At 38.0% G+C, this 23,500-nt stretch overlaps 1 protein-coding gene across 2 annotated transcripts in view; it reads left to right on the forward strand.

The window, feature by feature from the left end:
• Nucleotides 1-23,500, forward strand: part of LOC126473398 (brefeldin A-inhibited guanine nucleotide-exchange protein 1) — a 285,458-nt gene that overhangs the window by 181,324 nt on the left and 80,634 nt on the right. For both annotated transcript variants that reach the window (XR_007586450.1, XM_050100408.1), the window contains exons 17-20: nt 12,117-12,246; nt 13,469-13,639; nt 15,252-15,379; nt 22,465-22,760. Coding sequence is in view for 1 of the 2 variants with exons in the window: in XM_050100408.1 (XP_049956365.1) it covers nt 12,117-12,246; nt 13,469-13,639; nt 15,252-15,379; nt 22,465-22,760 (725 nt within the window). In the remaining variant the exon portion in view is untranslated. The remainder of the gene's footprint in view (nt 1-12,116; nt 12,247-13,468; nt 13,640-15,251; nt 15,380-22,464; nt 22,761-23,500) is intronic.

The raw sequence follows: 23,500 nt of genomic DNA on the forward strand, positions 1-23,500 counted from the left end.
CAACAGCTATGGTTTTAACAGACAAAAGTAAATAATTGTTATTAAAAACATCAGAACAATTACAGTATAAAAGAATAAAAGTGTATATTACTTTTCTGTAAGAACAAAATTGAATTAAAAGTCAAATACCATACTGCTTTATTAAATCAGTTTAAGGCTTAGTTTTAGAAAAGCCCAGTATACATAAATAATCTTTTGTATACCAGTTATGAAATAAAATAAGCCCCATTGATTTGAAAAGATCAAGAACAGACTAATAAACAAACATTCTTGTCAAGAATTTAGCGCATTTTAGTTGGAATCAGTGTCTTTAGGGATGGCACAGATCCAGGACGTTGCTGAGGATGAAGAACGTCTCTGACATATCTACAGCTGATGGTTTAGCTGAAATTTTCTTTTCGGCCCTCTGGAACATTGCAGAAATGCTTACTTATTTCTTGGATGGAGCTCTTTTTTTGGCAAAAACTATTTTATATGATGTACAGATTCATAAATTCAGAAGTATTGTATGGTTTCCTACTCTTAGTGAATTTTACAAGATTGTTTAAGGTTTATGAAGCCTCAGCCCAAGAGATAGGAGTTCAGGCAGTTCTTCTTTGTCACACTCAGTTTTTTGTGCCTTCTATGGGATGAAACACTTTGTAATCACACATTGTCAGTCAGCTCTTCTTCATTAGCTAAATTTCTGCCACTGCTGATTCAGTCTTCAACTTCATCTATTGAAAACACACTCAGCTAATTAGTTTATGCAAAATTTATCATTCATACAATTTTATAGTGATCAGTTGTCACCTCATCATTTACATTGTTTTCCATCTCAGCCTTGTCAACCAGTTCAGGGCAATGCAGTTGGCTTATTTTAGCAACCCAACGTCCTCCATAGCCCCATCGAGTTGCCTCTCCCATAATGCTCTGCTGCTCGCAGTGTGGCTCCAGCTGCCAGAGACTGTGGTTTTTTTTTTTTTTTGTGTGTGTGTGTGTGTGTGTGTGTGTGTGTGTGTGTGTGTCTGTGTGTGTGTGGTGTCTATTTTTGACAAAGGCCTTGTTGGCAGAAAGCTAACTTTCTGACAGCCTTTTTGTTGTGCTTTTCTGCAACTAATTGTCTCTGCTATATGGTGAGTGGCAACTATCCTTTTCATAATATTGTTACACTCCATCTGGGATTTTCCATTGTTTGATTTTGCCTTAGTGCTTTACTTCCAACCTAACAGAGTGCTGTTTTCTTTTGTCACTATTTTCTTATGCATTGTTATACTCAGTGTCCATTCTTTTCTCTCTTCTTTCCTGTGTTTCTCTTGTCGTCTTACAAACCGCACTGCAGGCTCTACTTATGAGCCACACTGTATCGACCATCTCGACTGTGCACAGCTAATGGTTACAAGACCATGCTGATCATTGGTGTTGCATCTCATGTCCCACATTACTCCTGCCAATATCATTAATCCTATACCTTCACATTGATCACTCTCCCTGCACCAACCTTGCGTATTTTTGTGTGCTATTTCCTGCATCTGTCCTGTACCACACAAACATGCACCTCATTGTACCATCCCCTCCTCTTCCCACCCCTCAATCCTTCACCACTCTTTTTCAGTTTGCATCTACTAATTTTACCTAATAGGGTCACATCTTCTGTCCCCCTTCTTCACACTTATCCAGCCACAGACCTGCAACCCACACCATTGATATTATTATTTTTTCTTTGCTCTCATTGTGACATCATGCCAGTTTCAGTTGGTTTTCACCTTTCAATATCAGCCTACTGCCTCAGATTTCATCTTGTTTCCCCCTATTTTGTCTTTTTCACCCTTTTCATAATTTTCCCACGTGTTTGAGTGTATTTTTGCAATTTTTTCAGACATAATTCTATGTTGTTCACATATTTGTATGTTTTTTTTTCCCACCACCATGGATCCTTGCTTCCTCCATCTGTGTCAATACAGAAAATTTCCTCATTACTAGCCAAAACCCAGGCCCATGTATTGTTCCTACATTATTGCTTGGCACATGGAATCTCGCCAAATGGCCTTACCATTGAATTTCCCATCTCCGACTGTCACCCTTCCTTCCACAATGACCTCCATCTGTTCAGATGCTGCCAAGCCTTAGCCCTCACCAATATAGTCCTGAAAAACCATATCAATCAGGTCCAAACCTTCTTGCAAGACCTTCTCTCCATCCATAAAATTCTCCTGCTGTGCAGTCCCAAATTCCTGGCTCCCATAACACACATTGAAACTCTTGCCCTCTTGGAACTAGAGCAACAGGCACAACACCAACTCAAAACTCTCTCTGAACGGCTCACTTCCTACTCCCACCTTGAACTACTAGTGCCCACCACCTCTACAATCACCTTCAAACCTCCCCCACATCCTCTCATAGCTCACAAACACTCTCTTGCAGACCTACTACATTTATCCTACCCTCCTAAACTCCCTCCCACCACCACACAGAAACCTGAACTTAACAGACCCAAAACACAGTCATGAACCTTTCCTCCAAAAGTCTTAGCCCCATGTAAGTATCAGTCCTTTCAAAGGCCTGACCTTTGCCCCACTCACAAATTAACTCGTGCAGGATCTGTTAAAGCCCTTCTCCCTGTCCCTGTAGTGGAAACACTTTTTCGCGACTAACCCTACCAAACCAAAGACCAACAATGTTGAATCATGCCTGACTCATTTCACTCCTCCTCCCAACCATGATCCACCCCTTCTGCCCCCAAAATCACCCCCTGTTAACTTTCCAGAATTTCTTAACCTCAAACCTTGTCTCACCATTATTCCCCAAATACCTCAACATGCAAAGTAACATTACATCTGTAGAAAGATCTGCAATCTACCACCTAAAAACTGATCCCAACTTTGTAATCCTACCTGCTGACAAAGGCTCCACCACTGTTGTTTTGAACCACAAGGGTTTCCTGGCAGAAGGACTCTACCAGCTGTCAGATAGACCCACATACAAACCCTGCCACGATGACCCCATTCCAGAAATCCAGCAGGATCTCCAGTCTCTCCCGAAATCCTTGGGGCCATCCCAAAATCTTTCCCCAGATTGTATCTCTCTCCTCAGCCCTACCAATCCCCACACTCTTACCTTCCACATGCTTCCTGAATTCCATAAGCCCAACCACCCAGGACACTCCATTGTGCGCAGTTACTCTGCTCTCTTAGACCAACACCTTCAGCCTATTACCTGCAACCTACCGTCGTATATAAAAGATACCAATAATTTCCTCCACTGACTCTCCACAGTTCCTTTTTTTCCTCACACGGTGCCTTACTTGTCACTGTTGATGCTACCTCCCTTTACACTAACATCCCTAATGCCCATGATCTTACCGCTATTGAACACTACCTTTTCCAACACCTAACGGATTCCAAACCAATCACCTCGTTCCTAGTCGCCATAACCAACTTTATCTTCATCCACAATGACTTCTCCTTTGAAATCATTACCTGCAAACAAATCTGAGGTATGGCTATGAGCACCTAAATAGCACAATCCTTTGCCAACCTATTCATAGGCCATCTAGAGGAATCCTTCCTAAACACTTGGAATCCCAGTCCCCTCACCTGGTTCAGATTCATTGATGACATCTTCGTGATCTGGATCGAGAGTGAAGAAACACTATCCACATTCCTCCAGAACCTCAACACCTGCTTCCAAATTCGCTTCACCTGGTCCTACTCAACCCAACAAGCAACTTTCCTTGATGTTGACGTCCACCTCAAAAATGGCTATATCAGTACCTCCATCCATACCAAACCTGCCAACCACAAGCAATACACTTCGACAGCTTCCACCCATTCCATACCAAGAATTTCCTTCCATCAGCCTAGCCACCTGTGGCCCTCGCATCTTCAATGACGAGTGGTCCCTCTCAAATTATACCAAGGGCCGTATTGAGGTCTTTACAGATTATAATTACCCTCCCATCCTTGTACAAAAACAGATCTCCCATGCATTATCTTCCCAGTCACTTCATAAATTTTGATTCACTAAAATTAAAACTGTCCCTCTCCCCCCATAGGGTGGGGTTTGAGAGAGAAGAATTAAGAGTTTTACAAATGTTGACCCAAATATTAATTTTTTCCGCAGATTCGCATAAGTTTTGTTTGTTTTGTGGTCATGAGGCCACACAACTTTTAACTATCAAACAAATCTGACTAACTAACTAACCAAACATCCTACTTTCTAACAAGTGAACTCATTAACTCACAGAGTAAACGAAGTCAAAGACTAACTGAAGAAAAGACTAACGCACTCGCTAACTAAAGATGAACGTATTCCCGTTTAAGATTTGGTAGTCTTGAAAAGAAACAATTAGTTTCGTTTTATTGTTTATTATTTGCAAATACTTGCAAGTAAATGAATTTCGGGATGCTGGTTTCCAGTGTGCCCCTCGCCTCTCACTTTCGGCCTGCTTGTTGTCCGTAAATCCCTTGCATCTCACCGTTTTATGAAATCAAATGTTCAAAGAGAATACCTCCACCTTTGATGCATTTATTGACTCATGCTGTAAATCCCTGCACACATCTTGATAACATGTCTGGTGTAATTAGAGCGCAAGCATCTCTTATTCTTTGCAGCATGTTTTCGCGAGTGGTAGGCATTTCCTGATAAACGATATTTCTCAGATAACCCCATAAGAAAAAATCTGGTGAGATATAAGGTAAGGCAATCTGGCTGGACAATTCACAGGATCTGCCCTGCCGGTCCAGCAACCATGGTAAAGTCGATCTAGTACATCGCGTTCTACTAATGAATAATGCACTGGGCAACCATCATGTTGAAACCATGTGTTTGTCAAAGTTTGATGCTCAAGTCTTCAAGTAGATCTGGCAGTTCATTTTCAAGTAGGTTTCGATATTTGTTACCATTCAAATTACCATCAATAAAATATGGACCGATCAGTTTATCGCCAATTATACCACACCAAACATTAACTGACCAAGGTCGCTGATGGTTGACTTCTCGAATCCAGTGTGGGTTCTGTTCTCTCCGGTAATGCATGTTATGGCAATTAACTTCAGCATGGTTTGTGAATGTTGCCTCATCAGAGAAAAGTACTCTGGCAAAAAGTTCTGATTTGTTTGCATCCACTGAACGGCCCAGTGACAAAACATTAGACGGTTTTGGAAGTCATCGTCATGTAGTTCCTGATGAATGGATACATGGTATGGATGAAATTTTTGGAGCTTCAGGATTTTCCAAACACTCGTGTGAAATTCCTGATTGCCTTGAAATTTCTCTTGTGCTCACACGTGGATTATGAACCACAGCAGCTAGGACTGCCACTTGATTGTTTCCTCCACAAACAGTAGCTGCACGGGCTTTTTTTCTGGTTCACACTACCTTCTGCAGTAAATTGTTTAATAACTCGAACAAAAGAGGACCGTGGTCATACTTGGCCAGGAAAATGCTGCACATAAAGCAAAACTGCATCGTCAAAATTTCTCCCACTTCCTCCATAAATGTACACCATCTCAATTTTTTCTTCCACAGAAAGATATTCATAATGACATATACACCACCTATTAATCTCAAGAGAGGAAAGATATGGGGTGTCGAGAAAGGCAGTATTAGAATTTCTATGAGTGAGAAGCGGCTCGCTCGGCGTAATTCCGCCGCGCAATACTAACTCCATGTCAAGCGCGACTGGTAGCGAGCAACAGCCGTGAATGCAGTCACACAAGGTAATCAAACATAAGTCACGCAAAAGACAATTGTTATAAACAAAGTACTGCTGTCTGAATGCTCAGATGGGTAAAAGATACACTGCATTTATTACATTAATACTTAGAATTTCTGAAGCCCAGTCTTATTATGAGAAAGAGCGAATTTCTCGTCCCTGCGCTACCTATCGGCGACACTCTGAAACATTACGCTGCTCATCAGCAAGGGCTGCATAAGAGCCTTGGTTATCGATCAGGGCTGAGTGGGATATTGATTAGTGTACATAATTCTAAAAATGTAAATGATGTAACATCCGCGATATTCCGAAATAAAATAAAGGTATGAACAATGTGATTTATGAATGTCGTTTTCTACATTTTTCCACCCAAAACTAAATGACTCAAACTAAGCAAGCATGCCAGTTGTGAGACTTCTCAGCAAACAAGAGTGATTACTCTGAATCTAATAAAAAATTAGGTTCATGAGTCAGTTAGTTTTTAGTTAATAAGTTCACTTGTTAGTAAGTAGGAGTTTGGTTAGTTAGTCAGCTAGTCAGATGATTTGTTTGATAATTAAAAGTTCTGTGGCCTCGTGACCACAAAACAAACGAAACTTATCCGAATCTGTGGAAAAAGTTAATATTTGGGTCAACATTTGTAAAACTCTTAATTCCTCTCTCTCAAACCCCACCCTATGGGGAGAGGGGGAGCTTTAGTTTTAGCGAATCAAAATTTACAAAGTAAAAATGAGAACATAGATTTTCTTGAATTACAGCACCAACTGCCAAGAATCAAAAAAAAAGTTTAAGACAAAATGTATGTAGTTATTCTGCAATAAAAAGGTGGAGTTCCCATTTGAAATTTTAAAGTTGCCTCCCACCCCACCCCCAGGGGGCTGGGGTGGCAGGCTAATTTTAGCACCAGCAAATGTCCCCCTCGAAAATAATCAACTTTGGATTCTACACATTTTTTCATGTGAAGCTTATTTTTCGAATTATTCCGGTTTGTTAACTTAAAAATTACACTGTGTATATTAAGAACAGTAAGGGACCTAAGACTGAACCCTGTGGAACACCATTCTTGATACCTCCCCAGTTAGAGAACTCTGTTGGTTTTTTCAGACTATCTGTACTGTTAATTTCAGCCTTCTGCATTCTTCCACTTAAGTATTAATTAAACCATTTGTGCACTGTCCCAGTCATACCACAATACTTAAGCTCATCTAGAAGAATCTCATGATTCACACCATCAAAAGCCTTTAAGAGATCACAAAATATGCCAATGGGTGATGTTTGGTTATTCAATGCATTTAATATTTGATCAGTGAAAGCATATATAGCATTTTCTGTTGAAAAACCTTTCTGAAAACCAAATTGACATTTTGTTAGTACTTCATTTTTACAAATATGTGATGCTATTCTTGAATACATTACTTTTTCAAGAATTTTGGATAAAGCTGTCAGGAGTGAGATTGGGCGGTAGTTGTTAGCATCAAATCTACCACATTTTGTATACATTGGTTTAACAATAGCATATTTCAGTCTATCTGGATAAATGCCCTGTTTCAGTGAACTACTACATATGTGGCTGAGAATACTACTTATTTGTTGGGAACAATCTTTTAGTACTCTGTTGGAACTGACATCGACTCCATGTGAGCTTTCACTTTTGAGTGAATTTATTATTTTCCTAATTTCAGTAGGAGACGTGGGTTGAATTTCAATTTTATCAAATTGCATAGATACTGCCTCTTCCATATAATGCCTTACATTTTCTAATGAATAGCGGGATCCTATTTTCTCTACAACACTTAAAAATGATTATTAAAAATGTTTTCTACTTCTAACATCTTGTTAAGAAACTTTTCATTGTGTTTGATAGAAATACAGTCGTCCTGTGCTCTAGGTTGCCCTGTTTCCATTTTCACAATATTCCAAATTGTTTTAATTTTATTGTGAGATGCGCTAATCTCAGACATAATACACATACTTCTGGACTTTTTAATAACTTTTTCTTAATACAGTGCTGTAGTTTTTATAATGTTTCACTGTTTCGGGATCATTACTCTTCCTAGCTATAAGATAAATTCCCTTTTCTGTTTACAAGATATTTTTATCCCTTTAGTATGCCATAGCATTTTAGATGGTTTCTTACAATTATATTTCACTGTTTTCTTAGGGAAATTGTTTTGAAATATAGTCACAAAGGTACCATGAAATTGGTAAAATTTTAAATCAGCATCATGTTAACTAAAATTTTGAGTTGTTAAATCATTAATGGAACGCACTATTTTGGAGGACTGTTTTGCATTACTGTATGGAGCTATATCATATACTGTAACTAGCTGTGCATCATGATCAGACTGACCATTCTTAACAGGAACAATTTTTATTTGATTAAATTTACCTTGGTATATGAAAACGTAATATATCAGTGTGCTGCTTTACTGTACCAGCCAAGTAGGAAAATCAATAACTGATGTCAAATTGAAAGAACCAAGTACTACTTCAAAGTCAAGCTTTCTGTCGGACTCCTTCAGGAAAACTATGTTGAAATCCCCACAAACAATAATTTGCTTTCCTTTGTCTGACAGGTAGCACAACAAAGATTCCATTTTTTTTCAAAAATAGTTGAGGACCTATGCACGGCTACAATTATAAATGTGCCATTATTTAATAATTTTGTCATAATGCGAGACCACAGTCATAATATATTTCTTTAAAGTCAGTACCGCCATTTGACTGTTCTTTATTTACATTGTTACATTTACACTTACACAATCATGATTTCGGTTTCAAAGTACCATTATCAAGTATTTTAAGTGTTAGAAATTGCCTAAGATGGCATACTGTCATATATACACTAATATTGTATTTTAATATGACAGTATGCCATCTTAGGCAATTTATAACACTTAAAACACTTGATAATGGCACTTTGAAGCCAAAATTATGATTGTTTAAGTGTAAATGTAACGCTGTAAATAAACAAGTGTAATGGTGGTACTGACTTTAAAGAAAAAGTGCCATTATGTAGTTTAAGCTCACATGCATATGCTTCTATATGTTGCTCTACGCAAAAATTTTTAGTTTCCAAATTTTTCACACTGTGACTGATTTTAACATATATGGCAACTCCTCCTCTCTCCATAGTGTCTCTACTGAGCTGAAAGCTTATATCCACCTACATTTACCATTTCCTTACCTGTGACTATATTATGTTCAGACATTAACATTATTTTTCACTGTTCTTTTATGTGAATCTTGTGATATTTTCACATCTCTAGTATCTGCCTGTCTGAACTTCTCATTAAGCTTAATTTCAATCAAAGTGGGATGGTTGGACACTGATCTTAGCCTAAAAAAGTACTCCCATGAGTACACCCCCCCCCCCCCCCCCCCCCTCCTTCCAAGATTTTGCTATCATCCCAGCCAGTTTACCCTTCCCTTCCCTTTCCTGTTGAGATGCAGGCCATGTCTTGTGAAGTCCCACCTACCAATACCATCAACAGGAACCCAACCTATGCCTGACAAAGTAGCTGCCCGAAGCAGCTGATCTAGCTCCATATTGACCCTCCTGACAGAGGTGTTCAATTGGGGCCGGTCATACCGCATGGAAGCAGGAACCGAGCCAACATTTGTATTGTTCATTGCAGATGCTATGGTCACACTCAATATTGTAGCCCTGATCCCTATCAATACTGTTTCTCACTCCACCCACTACCACAACATGATCCTGCTTTGTAAAACCCAGCACAATGATCCTACATCTTCTATCACTTGGCTAAGACATGCACTGGGGTTGAAAATACATGTGACCTGGGACCTGTCACCTAATTTTTCCTGCAAAATCTGGCCCACACCTCTTCCATGGCTACTACCTAACAATAGAACTTTCCTTCTACTTTCTACTTGTATTGCAACAGTTGATTTCCTAGTGAAAGTCTGTTGAGTGCTGACTACACTTACATCTACTTGAGCCTCTTCCTTAGCTGACTGAGGTAGCAAGGCAAATCTGTTGTTTGTGCCAATGATGAAACTGTCTGATACTGCTCTCTTTCTGTGGCCCCTGTTTCTTGCTACAAACTGAGCGAGATGGTGCAGTGGCTAGCACACTGGACTCGCACTCGCACTCGGGAGGGCGACGGTTCAATCCCGCGTCCAGCCATCCTGATTTAGGTTTTCCATGATCTCCCTAAATTGCTCCAGGCAAATGCCGGGATGGTTCCTTTGAAAGGGCATGGCCGACTTCCATCCCCGTCCTTCCCTAATCCGATGAGACTGATGACCTTGCTGTCTGGTCTCCTCCCCCAAACAACCCAACCCTTGCTACAACTTCCCACCTGTCTTCACCCTCCGCCCCCCTTAACTTCATCAGTTCCTCCCTAGCACTATCCAGTTCAGCCTGAAGGGCTGCCACAACAGCTGCACAGAACCCCAGAACTGGCTTTTCAACGGCAGCTCAAACACTTCTCGCTCATGGTTGTTTACAATATTTTTTGCAAAATTTATCTAGGCAGTATCAGTAATATTCTATTAACTACAGATCACAAAAGTCACTAAAGTTATGTGGAGCACTAATATACATGTGTACTATTAATATAGTAATGTAATGCAGTTAAACTAACGTTAAAAATCAAAACTTGTATACCCGAAAAATTAGGCCTAAGATCGTGTATGTTCAATATGTACTTTACACGTTTTGAAAGGAAATAAGATAGAACTTAAAACCTTTAATTCCCCAGGTAGATATGACACTACTAAATATATGTATAATGAAAACAACCTAAATTCTTCACTTAATACTTAAAGAAAGGTCGTAAATTTTTTTTTTTTTTTTTTTTTTTTTTTTTTTTTCAGGAAATACTTTGAAACGAGTGAAAACTTCAGTAGATAATATAAAACAGACTCTAATTAACTTAATTATGGTGTAATATTAACTTAATTGACAGTTATTATAGACTTATCTTCACAAGCTTAATATTCAAGCATGTGCGATCTGCACCAGTGCTGCCAACCACATGAAAAGTAATGTAAAGTTAGTTTATTCATTCACTAAGAGTGGAGTGTGGTCTGACAAAGCTAACTGAATTAGATTAGGAAATAAGGTTTTATTAGTAGTAGATCACTTTTGCAGTTTGTGTTGCAAAATGACTGATGGCCAATTAGTGAGGATATAAAATGCAGACTGGCAATAGCAAGAAAATAAATTCAGAAAAAAGAAATTTAACATCTAATATAAATTTAAATGTTAGCAAGTCTTTTCGGATGATATTTGTCCAAAGTGAAGAAGTGTAATGTGTACAGTAAACAGTTCAAACAAAAAGAGAACAGAATATTTTGATATGTGGTACTTCAGAAGAATGCTGAAGATTTCATGAGGAGATCAAGAAACTAGTGAACTGAATCGAATTGGTAAAAACGAAACCTACTAATAGAAGTGATTGGTTGTTAGTACACTTCCTGACACATGAAGGAGTTGGTAATATAGGGAAGTGTGCATAATAAAAAGTTTAGAGGGAGACCAAGGCTTGAATACAGTTAATATGTTGGAATAGTTATGCAGAGATGAAATAGATTAGACAGGATATATTAGCATGAAGGGACCCACTTTTGCAGTGGGTTCCTCTCATCCTGGTGTGTAATGACCTTACTTTCTTTTTAATCTTTCCCAATATTCATTCCTGTCTCTTCTGTAAGGACAAAACTATCAGTTCTGAAAACTAGGATAGTATATGTAATTTCATATTTGTCATTCGGCAGTATTAACATTTCATCTGAAGATAAGTATTAGCCAACAATTCTGTCTCATAACTTTATAAACTATCAAGGGTAGTGATTTCTGCCACTTGGAGATTTGGGAGCTAGGACTTAAAAGTTTGTGATGTATAATTGTTCCTTACTCTTCAGCCTTTCCTGTCTTTACTTTTCTCATGATAAAGGAAACAGATTTTGAAAGATATTGTATTTATCATTTTTCTTTTACTGATTTTGGAGTCCTGTTCCTTATTTACCTTTAGTGCTGGAATGTCTTACTAATCTGTAGGATTGAGATGGCTGACAGATACGTAAACATCAGGTCTGAAATATATAATTGCAGATGATGTCCTTGTTTATTGTACTTTTAGGCGGCCGAAGTGGCCGTGCGGTTAAAGGTGCTGCAGTCTGGAACCGCAAGACCGCTACGGTCGCAGGTTCGAATCCTGCCTCGGGCATGGATGTTTGTGATGTCCTTAGGTTAGTTAGGTTTAACTAGTTCTAAGTTCTAGGGGACTAATGACCTCAGCAGTTGAGTCCCATAGTGCTCAGAGCCATTTGAACCATTTTTTTATTGGACTTTTACTTTGAAGATTTTGACTATGAGTTAAAGATATTCATAGACATGTGTTAATAATATCATAGAAATGGACTCTGATCAAGGCAACATTTCATTTTTCAGCTGGAAAGAGATGCATATGTTCAAGCTTTAGCACGATTTACACTCCTTACTGCCAATTCACCAATCACAGAGATGAAGGCAAAAAATATTGATACCATAAAGACCCTTATAACAGTTGCACATACTGATGGTGAGTGTTTACTGCTACAGTTATGAAAATTGAATTGAACCATTTGAAAATCATTGTTTGTGACAGATCAGACATGTCAGTATGGTGGTCTAAAAGTGCTCAGAAAGTTAAATATAATAACAGAGTTGGTAGAGATATTTAGATTGATTGATTGGTTGGTTATATATTCCATGGGTCACTTTACATGACAGATCATGATGATGGGCAATGAGTCAGTTTAGAGGGTATTAACGTAATTGATATTTAAATATGGCTGCAAGCTGACCATTTACAGATGAGTTCACATAATGGAAGAAGATTTTTGTTTTAATAATATGAGCCTGTAGTACTTTTGCACTAGATAATCAGTTAGTTTCTAAATAAAAATTATTCTCTGGATTAGAAGGGGTCGCTCACAAGGAACTTTTAAAGCTTACAGTCAAATTTAACTTTTTCCATTGAATAGGTGAACAAAGATTTTGTTTACAACATTATTCACTCCTTTTAAAGTAGTGTCAGTTTTAATGGAGGTAACTTTTTCTTCTGGTATCTTAGTTATGGGTGTCATTATTAATTAGGGATTCTAATGGATTATTTACTACAAATTTCATGAGAGAAAATATATACTGCGATGCTGTATTTAAAATACCTAACAGCTTAAACATTTCAGGATTGAGCACCATACATTATTCTTATGAATGCAATCTTAAAGTGGACAGCTATAATGGTGCAGCAACTGACTTGTGCTCACACTTCAGCCATCTGTTTCTGTAATAATTATTTGCACTTAAAATTTATGTGTAATCACGTGGTGAAAATATTGCGTATAAGATAGGTAGAAAAGAACAACCAAGTCAGAACTTGAATGTAGCGTAGGTGATACTATTTGCTTTTTGTTGTGTATTGAAGGTGAGAAACACCTCTACATAGGGACTTTCCTTGTAAGCATATCAAACAAATTGTGATGTATATTTTTAAACAGTAAACAACTGAAAAATAGATCTGAATATGTCACAATGGTTTCCAGCCACTGAACAATGTACAAGCTTATGGATGCAGAAAAGTTTATGATCTTATTCCTCAGTGATTTCTTATGTAAGTATGACACTTAGATTCACAGAAACATTTACGTATTTTGGACAAAAATGTTGTAATAATTTTTGTTATTGCTTTCAAATTTAAGAATAACAGACAATTAATATGTACTCATACTGATGACAGTGTAACTGAATTTTGGTTTCAGGCAATTATCTTGGTACCTCATGGCTGGACATAGTTAAATGTATATCTCAACTGGAACTAGCTCAGCTTGTTGGAACTGGAGTAAGGCCACAGTTCATATCTGGACCCAGAGCAAACCACACAGACTACCATCATTCTGATCCTTTGAAACTGAACCTAAGCTCTTTAGACCGTAAGTAAGACAAGTCAGATATTGTTATTCAAGAGAGCACTGTTGAAAGTTAGTACAATATGCAATGTTCCAGTTGTGGTTTCATTAGTAGTAAAACTTTATATGATTGGAATGAGAGCAGATTCCTGAAATTCCATGCAAATCTATTAGCATTCCACATTTTAAATACAGAGATTGCTTCATTGGTATATTTTCAATTTAATTATTTAATAAGAGATTGTGATTCACTGCCATTAATTGAATGTGATTAACAAAATTTTGTAAATGTAGTCAATAGATATTATGTTTTATTAGACAATTCTGTTCAGTGTGTTAACTGTTGAAGGGAAGTAATACCTTGCGGAAAGTAGGCTTACTAAGAAACTTAGTAGGAAAGTCATGCAGAATCTGAGTCAAGGGAAATAGTTTAGCACAGTATGAGAGCAAAATTTAGATTTTAGTGTTAACAGAATAGGTCTAAAATCAGAAAAGTATAATTGAGAGCTGGCCTGACTGCTATTTTTAGTATAAGGAAAGAGAAAATGAACTACAGAAAACTAGCAGCCACAAACACTAAAAAAGAAATAGCAGCCACAAAAATAAAAAAAAGAGAGTAAGTGTGACTACATAGGTGCAATATGAAGGAACTGATAACACGAGGGAAAGAATATAATGACAGGTTCATAGTGTAGTTCATGCAGGAGCCAAATTTCCCCTTGCACAATCCTGAGGTGCTGGTACATGTGAAAACAACATAAATCTCTTACCTCAAACAGAGCATCAACGTCATGTCAGTTATGTTGCAGAGCATACAGCGAAATAGAATATTTTGTGTTATCAGCCACATCTCTGCGAGTGTTATTTATTCTCAGTAGCAGTCGACATATGAAGTTGAACAGTTGTTCATGTCAGGTAGTGACTGACTGTCACGGTCTCACGTGTTCCTTGATTGTTGATGAGAATGGGATTTCCAGGTGGGAATAGGAGTAAGTAGAGAGAGGAGGGATTACATGACATGTTTGGCAGCCTGAGGTGTCACTGTTAAAACAGATTAACCATAGAACATGAAATCTGATTGAAGAGATGCACAGGGTATGCCTAGAATGTTTCTGATAAGGGGAAAGTGACAGTGAGTTACTCTGCAAGGTGTTGAGGGAATTTTGGGGAATGACTTACTAAAATTATAACCTTTGAGATGAAAGTATTGATGGTTTTCTAGCAGAGATTTAATATGATGCACTTTAATGTTTCTGGAATGAGTCAGCAATATTGTGTCTGATTAAGATGGTATGGGAAATCACTTTGTGAACCATGTTGTTGGTCTGAGTGGAATAAGTAATGCAATTGTCAGATAAGCAGATTTTTCAGTCAATGTTGCTCATGCACAGACAGAGATTCGGACTAGTGTATATCTTTGAAGTGAAACCGTTTGTAGGCACACATACAATAAAATGAAAGATTCTCATGCAGACATCTACCTCATGTTTTCTCCTGGGCCCCCTTGATTTTCAGGTGCATTAGCCTGTTTACTTCAGACAGGTACTAATGCATTTTTCCTCATTTTCATTGTTGATGATCAGTTGCAGAATTTGTATCTAAAGGAATATTACACTTTTATCTTTGTTTTTTTCAGCAAGTGTGAAAGAATCAATAGGGGAAACAAGCTCCCAGAGTGTAGTTGTTGCTGTGGACAGAATATTCACTGGTTCAACAAGGCTTGATGGAGATGCAATTGTTGATTTCGTAAGAGCCTTATGTCAGGTGAGCATCTTTTATTTATTATTTGTGTGTGTGTGTGTGTGTGTGTGTGTGTGTGTGTGTGTGTGAGAGAGAGAGAGAGAGAGAGAGAGAGAGAGAGAGATCCTTTGTCAGGGATTTGATTATCTATCTGATATGAGAGACATTCTACCTCAGATCCTTACCACTTCTCCTAAAGTAGTGTTCCGTTGTCCACCCAACCTCCACAACATCCTAGTCCAGTCATATACAGTGAAACCCCACTTTTACACTTTTCTAGGGACTTCAGAAAAATGGTGTAAAATGTGGGAAATAATGTTTTAAGCTGTAAAAGTTACATATAGGATACCCCCTTGCATTTTCGCACTTTATGTATAATATATGTACATAAAAAGCTGCAAAAGACTTGTCAGGGACTTTTTTATTATATAATGAAGGTTTATTATCTAATAAGAACTGCTGCTGTAACTGGAATTGATAACTGTCTGGGAAGTGCAAACGTTTGACCTAATTTCAAAAGTCGCAATCGATGTTTTTGGAGAGCCTGCAGCTATCATTCATTATTTAAATAATGAAATACGGCACTAGCCACGTATTTTTTCATGCTTAATGGCGCATTTTGAGAATTTTTAATTTCAAACAATGTCATCAATATTTTTGGAAAGTCTATAGCTGTCATTCATTATTTAAATAATGAAATACTGCATTAGTTGCATATTTTTTCATGCTTAACGACGTGTTTCGAGAATTTTTTCTCGTTGTCAAGTGCAAATATGTGCATAAGTATTTTGTGTGGTGTTTGAATATGTGTCATTCTGCCTCTCATGCACTGTAGTCGTCTTTTTGAGGTTATCAGGTGCTGTGCCTCCTCAGTTATGTAGAAAACGCCACACAGGCAGACTATCACTCACACTGTCTAACATCACAAAAAATATCACGAAAATACTGCACCTGACAACGAGAATAAACTCTCGAAACATGTTTTGCTCAGCATGAAAAAAAATTCGTAACTGCCATTGCGTTTAAACTAAAAAATATTTGAGCAACGCAAAGTGAATGACTGTGTCAACTAGCACCACATGAGGCCAAACGCCGAAACACGCTAAATATGGTTGGACAAAGATGTCATAATGATCACAACAATCACGAAACTTCATTTGTGCAGTAGAGTGTTTGGAAATGGTTGTGAATGGTCATGATATCTTCATTCGAAGAAACCTAGTTACTCCCATCAGCCATCACGCCAAGTAGTGCTTGGCAGTGGCGGGAGATACGGCACAAATTTTTCCAATTTTTGCACGTTTACCGGTTCAAGTCTGCTGAGCGCCCTGGTGTCAAGACACTTAACTACGTAATATTTGTAAATGCTACTGGACAACCAACATCATGCCAGCGTCATGTTTTTTCTCGACAAATATTTTTTCGTAATGCATATATTGTGGGAAAATTGTAAATATGTTGACGCAAAACCGGTTGCAAATTAATATTGTGGTCATAGGAAATTTGACGGGAACGATGAAAAATGTTGTAAACGGCGGGAAAATGTTAATTCTGGGAACATAAAAGTGGGGTTATACTGTATCACTCCTAATCCCAACCCCTTGCCACAAGGATCATATCCCTGTGGAAGATCCAGGTGCAATACCAACCACCTATCCAACACTTCCTATACCTGTCTTGTCACAGGGTTATCCTACCCCATCCGAGGCCGGGCCTCCTGTGAAAACAGCCATGTCAAATACCAGCTCTGCTGCAAAAATTGCACATATTTTTTTGTTCGTATGACTACTAACCAGCTGTCCACCAGAAGGAATGGACACAGCCAAACTGTGACAAAGGGCAAATTGGGCCACTCTGTGGCACAACATGCAGCTGAACATAAAGTTTATTTCAATGGTTGCTTCACAACGCGGGCCATGTGGATCCTTCTCTCCACTGTCAGCTTTTCTGAACTACACAGATGGGAGATATTCTTACACCACATTTTCCACTCCCAAAATATACCAGTCTGAACCTATGGTAACCTACTGGCAACATACCCTGGACCCAACAGATTGCGCCCCCTCTGACCTATCGCCTCCACCCAATTCACATTCCTCACCTTCACTGTGCACCGCACCCTGCCAATGTACCCACTGGTCTTTTCTCCTTCTGTGCTCACCTTTTCCGCTCCCCATTTCACCCTCCCCCACAGACTCCCGAAGCTGCATGTGGCTGCCTTGTCCTGCTGCCATCTAATTCCTGCATGCTCCACCAGGTAGCAGTCTCTTCAATTGCTGCTTTTGTTCAATGTGACATTTGCATTCACCAGAGATAGTGATTATGTGTACATGAGGTGTGTGTGTGTGTGTGTGTGTGTGTGTGTGTGTGTGTGTGTGTGTGTGTGTGTGTTGTTTCCTTTTCTGATGAAGGCTTTGGCTGAAAGCAATGCTCAATGTGCAGCAGTGTTTTTGTTGTGCATGTCTGCAACTGAAGATGTAATCTTCACGATCAGTAGCAATCTATCCTTTTCCTGATATTGTTGATCCTTTCCTTTGAAAGAAATGGAAGCTATCTATAACTGTAAGCCAATCCAGACCTTATCATCTTTTCCACATACAAAAGCTCCACAACAGTGGTCATGAATCATAATGACTATATGGCTAAGGATCACCACCAACTTTCCGATACTGTGCGTGCAAACCTTATGACCCTTGATCCCACTCCAAAAATCCACTATAGACATCACTGTCTGAAGCAAATACTTGTGTAGATCTGTGTCCATAAAAGTTTTCAGCCTGGTTTCAAGGTGCAACCCAGTGGATTTAATTGTTTCCTTCATCGCTGTCTGAAGTACTTGTTTAATCATGTTCTCCAGAAGCTTGTTGGTTTCTTCATCAATTTTTTATTTATTTTCTTCCAATTTAGAATAGAGGTAGCAGTTGACCAATATGACACTTACCAACATTTAAAAAGAAGAAAGTGTCATTTTTGCTATGATTTGTTGTGCAAAAGTGTTGGGAAATGTGACACCTACGAATAAAACTGTTACCAGAACAAAGTTCATTGGAATTGGAGTATTTTCATTTGAAGTCACGTACAGGGTATCAGTTTTGTATGTGGGCAATGATCGGTCCTTGTGAGGCTATCAGTGGACCTCAGCCTTGACAGTAAAGTCGAGATCCATGTCAGTTACTAGTATTAGTGAACTACTGCCCTCAGATTTACAATATTTTTATATTGAACAGGGAAAATGGCAATTTTGAGACCTATCATAAAAACTGCCAATTTTGTGCTATGTCATTAAAACACTCAATTCTATCTTTTTCTTCATTTGTATGAAATTTTTATGCCCCTAACTACAGTACCTACACCATCAGCCAAAAGGACTAATTTGCTTAGTGTGTGTAGAATGGGAAGGTCATTCATGCACCAAGACTGAACCCACTCTCTACCAGAGTGTTTGCAATCCTGCTAGTGATAACAAATGTAATGGGAGACACAAAACTCTGTACAACTATTTGCCAACAGTACTGTGATGAAAATCTACTGTCAGGGGAAGACCCCAAGGAGTGGTATTGACTTTAGAAACCGTCTATACGGTGATGTTGGTTAGGGTCCCAGGTAACGTACCCAGCAGCCATTCATCAAACTGGGCTCTCAGTTGCAAGTAAGCGATGAAAAACAATTACACGGATGCTCTAGAGTCTTAAAAATAATAGTGTTAAGAGTGCTGCAGTGTGGCCTTGTGATTAAGATACATTTTTGACATGCTGAAGGTTTAGAGTTCAAATCCAGTCAGGTGCTTTGAATTTTCTTATTTTTGATTTTGTATTAGAAGACTTTAATCATTATTTTTATTCATCTAATTCATTTTCTTCATCTGCTTGGCATTTTCGTTTGCTCTCATTTTTTCTTTGTATTAACCTTTTCTTATGAACTACCATAATATGTAAGCTTTTGAAAATGCTGATATATTGATTAAAAAACAAATCTTTTTATATTTGCTATGCAGTGGTGTCAAACATATATTTTTTGTTACAGTATATGCTTTTTTATAACAATCATTATACAAACATTTAAAACATAAATTCTTATTGCCCTATGGATAGGAAAATGCAGATGAAGATTTAAATGAAAGAAGGGACTATAAATAAAAAGAAACTGAAGCAAAATGAGGAATAGAAATACTGATTGCAATAACATAGACAGAAATTTAAAATGATGAAACAGAAAATAGTGACTCAAAGTTTATACATAAAATTAATTACAATGATGAAATTAAAATCATATGTGCAAAAATTCCAAATTAAAAAAGAATAATAGAAAGACAAAATGAGAGTAACGCAAAAAGTTAACACAGTTATTAAAATGATGTGGCAAAGAATTATAAATAAAAAAAATACATTTTAACCAATTAAGTGACACCTAAGCAATATTCTAGAACTGGTCACATGAGTGATTTATAAACAATCTCATTTGTAAGAAGGCATTTAGCTAAGTTCCATAGGATGTTTTATCATGCCCACCACTAACAAAACTGTAATTTTCCCAATTAATTGTTGGATGAGTCTCCACCAGTGATTATGCTATGATTGGGGAACTTACATACAAGTGAAATGAGGTTTCCTCTAAAGTTTTCAGTTACATCAGGAGATGAGTTTGGTGTATGATAGAAGGATCCAGTTATCATTTTAGGCCCACCGCTGATACTGAGTCCTGCCCCAACAATCTCACATACAGCTTCAGTTTCTACCTTGAAGGATTTGAGTTACTTGTCTACTGCAACAAATACAACACCACTTCCAATTTCCCATTTGCCTATCCTTTCGATATACACTTAAATTTTCACTAAAAATCTCAGTGCTGTTAGTTTCAGATTTCACCCAGCTTTCTGTACCTAGTACTACGTGAGCTTCACTGCTTTTAATGAGCGCTTCCATCTCTGGCACTTTTTTCTGAATGCTTGAGCAGTACCATTATGATTTTAATACTCTCACCAGTGGGAAGCGTTTCTTTCGATCTGACACTGATACTTCGGGGTTTCCTACAGCTGATAGTATTTGGATTGGATGGCGAGTCACCTAATGTAAAAAAAAAAAAAAAAAAAAAACCCTTGTGTGCACCCTGCATACAGTTAGCTACCTGAGTAGCTGTGTCTGATGTGTGGTGCACACCTGACCCATTTAGGAGGACCCTACACATCTCAACCCTATGGTGCAAGTCCAGGAAGTCTCAGCTTAACTTGTTACATAACTTTCAAAGTCTCTGGTTCAGCCCTTCCATTCGACTCAGAACCAAAGGACCACGATCAGTTCTGGGGACAATACTGCAAATTGTGAGCTTCATTGAAACTCCATGCAAAAGGCTGGTCTTCTCAACCTTTTCTGCCAGTCGCTGGAATGACCCAAGATGACAGGCATCATTTGTTCCAATGTGTGCCACAGTCTGCAGTTGGTTGCACCCTGTTCTGTCAATGGCTACTGGAATAGCCTCTTCAACATATTGTATGAGGCTCCCAGGCATACAAACTGAGCGCATCTGATATCCTTTCCTGTTCCTTGCTGCCATTTCCATAATGGATACCATCATTCACCATATATTTGAACTGCCGACGATTAATAGACCCTTACCCTTTAGGATTTGCCACCTCCTGACACCGGAGAAAACAGGTGAAGTGAGTTCCACTGGCTCAGTTTCAGCAAAAGACAGGATCTCAAACTTGTTGATTAGGGGGATCGGTAGAACACCCTGAGTCTTCCCTGGTCACTGTCCATCCTGTACAGAGCACCTAGATCTATCATTGACATGCTACTCGCAGTGAAGTGGACAAATAATGACAGAACCTCTACTTTCTGCAGAGGAGACAGGATCCACTGGAGAGGATAGTACTTGAGGTACCTCTAGTACAGATATCACAGGTACACGACTCTCAGTAGCTCTTCCAGCACACCGATTCACTGCAGCTGCGAATCATTTGACAGTAGCAGATGGTGGTTTTTGTCATAAATATTATAAGAATTGTTATTGATGAAACGTCATTATAAACTGCTTCTCTAGCTAATTTTCTTACCTATGCCTAACTTATTCTTCTGTAAAATTGCAGAGGCCTATACCCTTCTAAGGCATAACAGGAATAACAGATAAGGAAGATCGTCATCTCCCTTCCAGGAGTCTCTTTTGAGCTTGTAGTGCATTTCTACAATAATCATGTGTCGGTCGAACATACTGGTAACAAATCTAGCAGCACACTTCTGAATTACTTCAATATCCTCCTTTAATCCCACCTGGTGGAGATCCCAAACCCTCAAGCAGTGCTCAAGAATGGGCTGCATAAATTTTCAGTGCCTTTTATTTTTTTATAGATCGGTTACACTTTCCTAGAACCCTATAACTGACCATACATGCTTATTTTATTTCGTATCGGTTTGCTTTGTTATATCTGGATATTTAATTGACGTGACTGTGTTAGGCAGCATACTTCCAATACTGTATTAGAACATTACAGGATTGTTTTTCCTACTCATCCTCGTTAATTTATAGTGTTCCACAGTAAGAGTGAGCTTATCTATTGTTATTTGTGTGATTACTTCACCTCAGCTTAGTAGTATTGTACAGAATTGTTCTAAAACTAACCATCTCCAAGTTTGGCTATGCTTAACTCCTGTGTTCTAATATGTTGAGTTCCTCGGAGATGAAAGTGCCACAAGACATGTAACTGTAATGCATATTGGTGTTAGTGATTTCTCAAAAATTGTTTCTGTAGCTTGGAAGTCAACGTAAACAGAACACACAGTACTGTACCAACTGTTTTTCATTTAAAAGTCAGTAAAATTAAAAACCGTACTGTACTCGATACAAGCCAAAGTGAATACAGGTAAATGTAATTACAGATACCTAACATTTACAATGTATACTTTTAGATCTAAATGTTAAATATTTTCTGAATAGAAATTGCTGGAATAATTTGATATGAAGGCTTACATTTTTAAACAGCATTGGATATGAAGAATTAATAATGAAATATAATCACTACCAGACTCTTCAGGAAGCAGGTTATTTCCCACTATTGACCCATAGAATGTTATCAGTCAGTGTTGTATCTTTATGTAAGACATTTGCTGTTACAGGTTTCATTAGATGAGTTGGCACATCCATCACATCCACGTATGTTCAGCCTTCAGAAGATAGTGGAGATTTCGTATTATAACATGGGGCGCATAAGACTGCAGTGGTCTCGAATATGGCAAGTACTAGGTGATCACTTCAATAAAGTTGGATGCAGTCCAAGTGAAGACATTGCATTCTTTGCTGTGGATTCACTGCGCCAACTGTCAATGAAGTTCATTGAAAAAGGAGAATTTGCGAACTTTAGATTTCAGAAAGACTTTCTGCGACCATTTGAACACATCATGAAGAAAAACAGGTATTCACTGCTTTTATTTTTATTTGTACACCTTAAGTTTCAATGCAGTTTTTTGTATTTGTCACTATTGGTCCCTGAAAAAGAAATTTTACTTTGCAGTATAGATCTTAATTTACAGGAAAGATGCTAGATGTTTTTCCTTTCAACAGAATAGTTCGCAATGTTGATTAATTCATATCATAACCACTATTATATACAAATTATGGTAGTTTATCAGTGGAATGAAAAAGCAGAGAGACTCAGTTGCTCTTGAAATTCACTCCAAGTCAATGAAAAAAGCAGTGAAATAAAACAGTGGATAAAAGTACCATAGATGGAACTAGGAGAAAGAGTTTATTTTGTTGTCGTAATTTGAGAGTGGTCTTAATAGCTGTAAAATCAATGCTTGTTTCCTAATGTCGCTGAAAAGGCGTGTACACACAAAGTTTGCAACATGTTTCCAACAATATCTGCAATTGTTTTTCCAGCTACTCTGTGGTGAGTGCAGATTCCACCCTCACATTCACTGCACTCAAAATAGATGATGACAGAATTGTTATAAGAGAGATATTGCTTGCTTTGAAATTGAAATTGGATGTAAATATACAAATCTCTGAATGGATGTGACATTGCCAAAACATGATAAGTAACAAGTTGTATAGCAGTAAACTGATTTTCTGTAGCCTGTCTCTTCCACATTAGCATGTCAGTCTCTTGCCATGAATTTCAAAATCTTTTCAGTTTCTGATGATGATTGCTTA

The sequence above is a fragment of the Schistocerca serialis genome, chromosome 4, assembly GCF_023864345.2.
Source record: "Schistocerca serialis cubense isolate TAMUIC-IGC-003099 chromosome 4, iqSchSeri2.2, whole genome shotgun sequence".
Lineage (NCBI taxonomy): Eukaryota > Metazoa > Arthropoda > Insecta > Orthoptera > Acrididae > Schistocerca > Schistocerca serialis.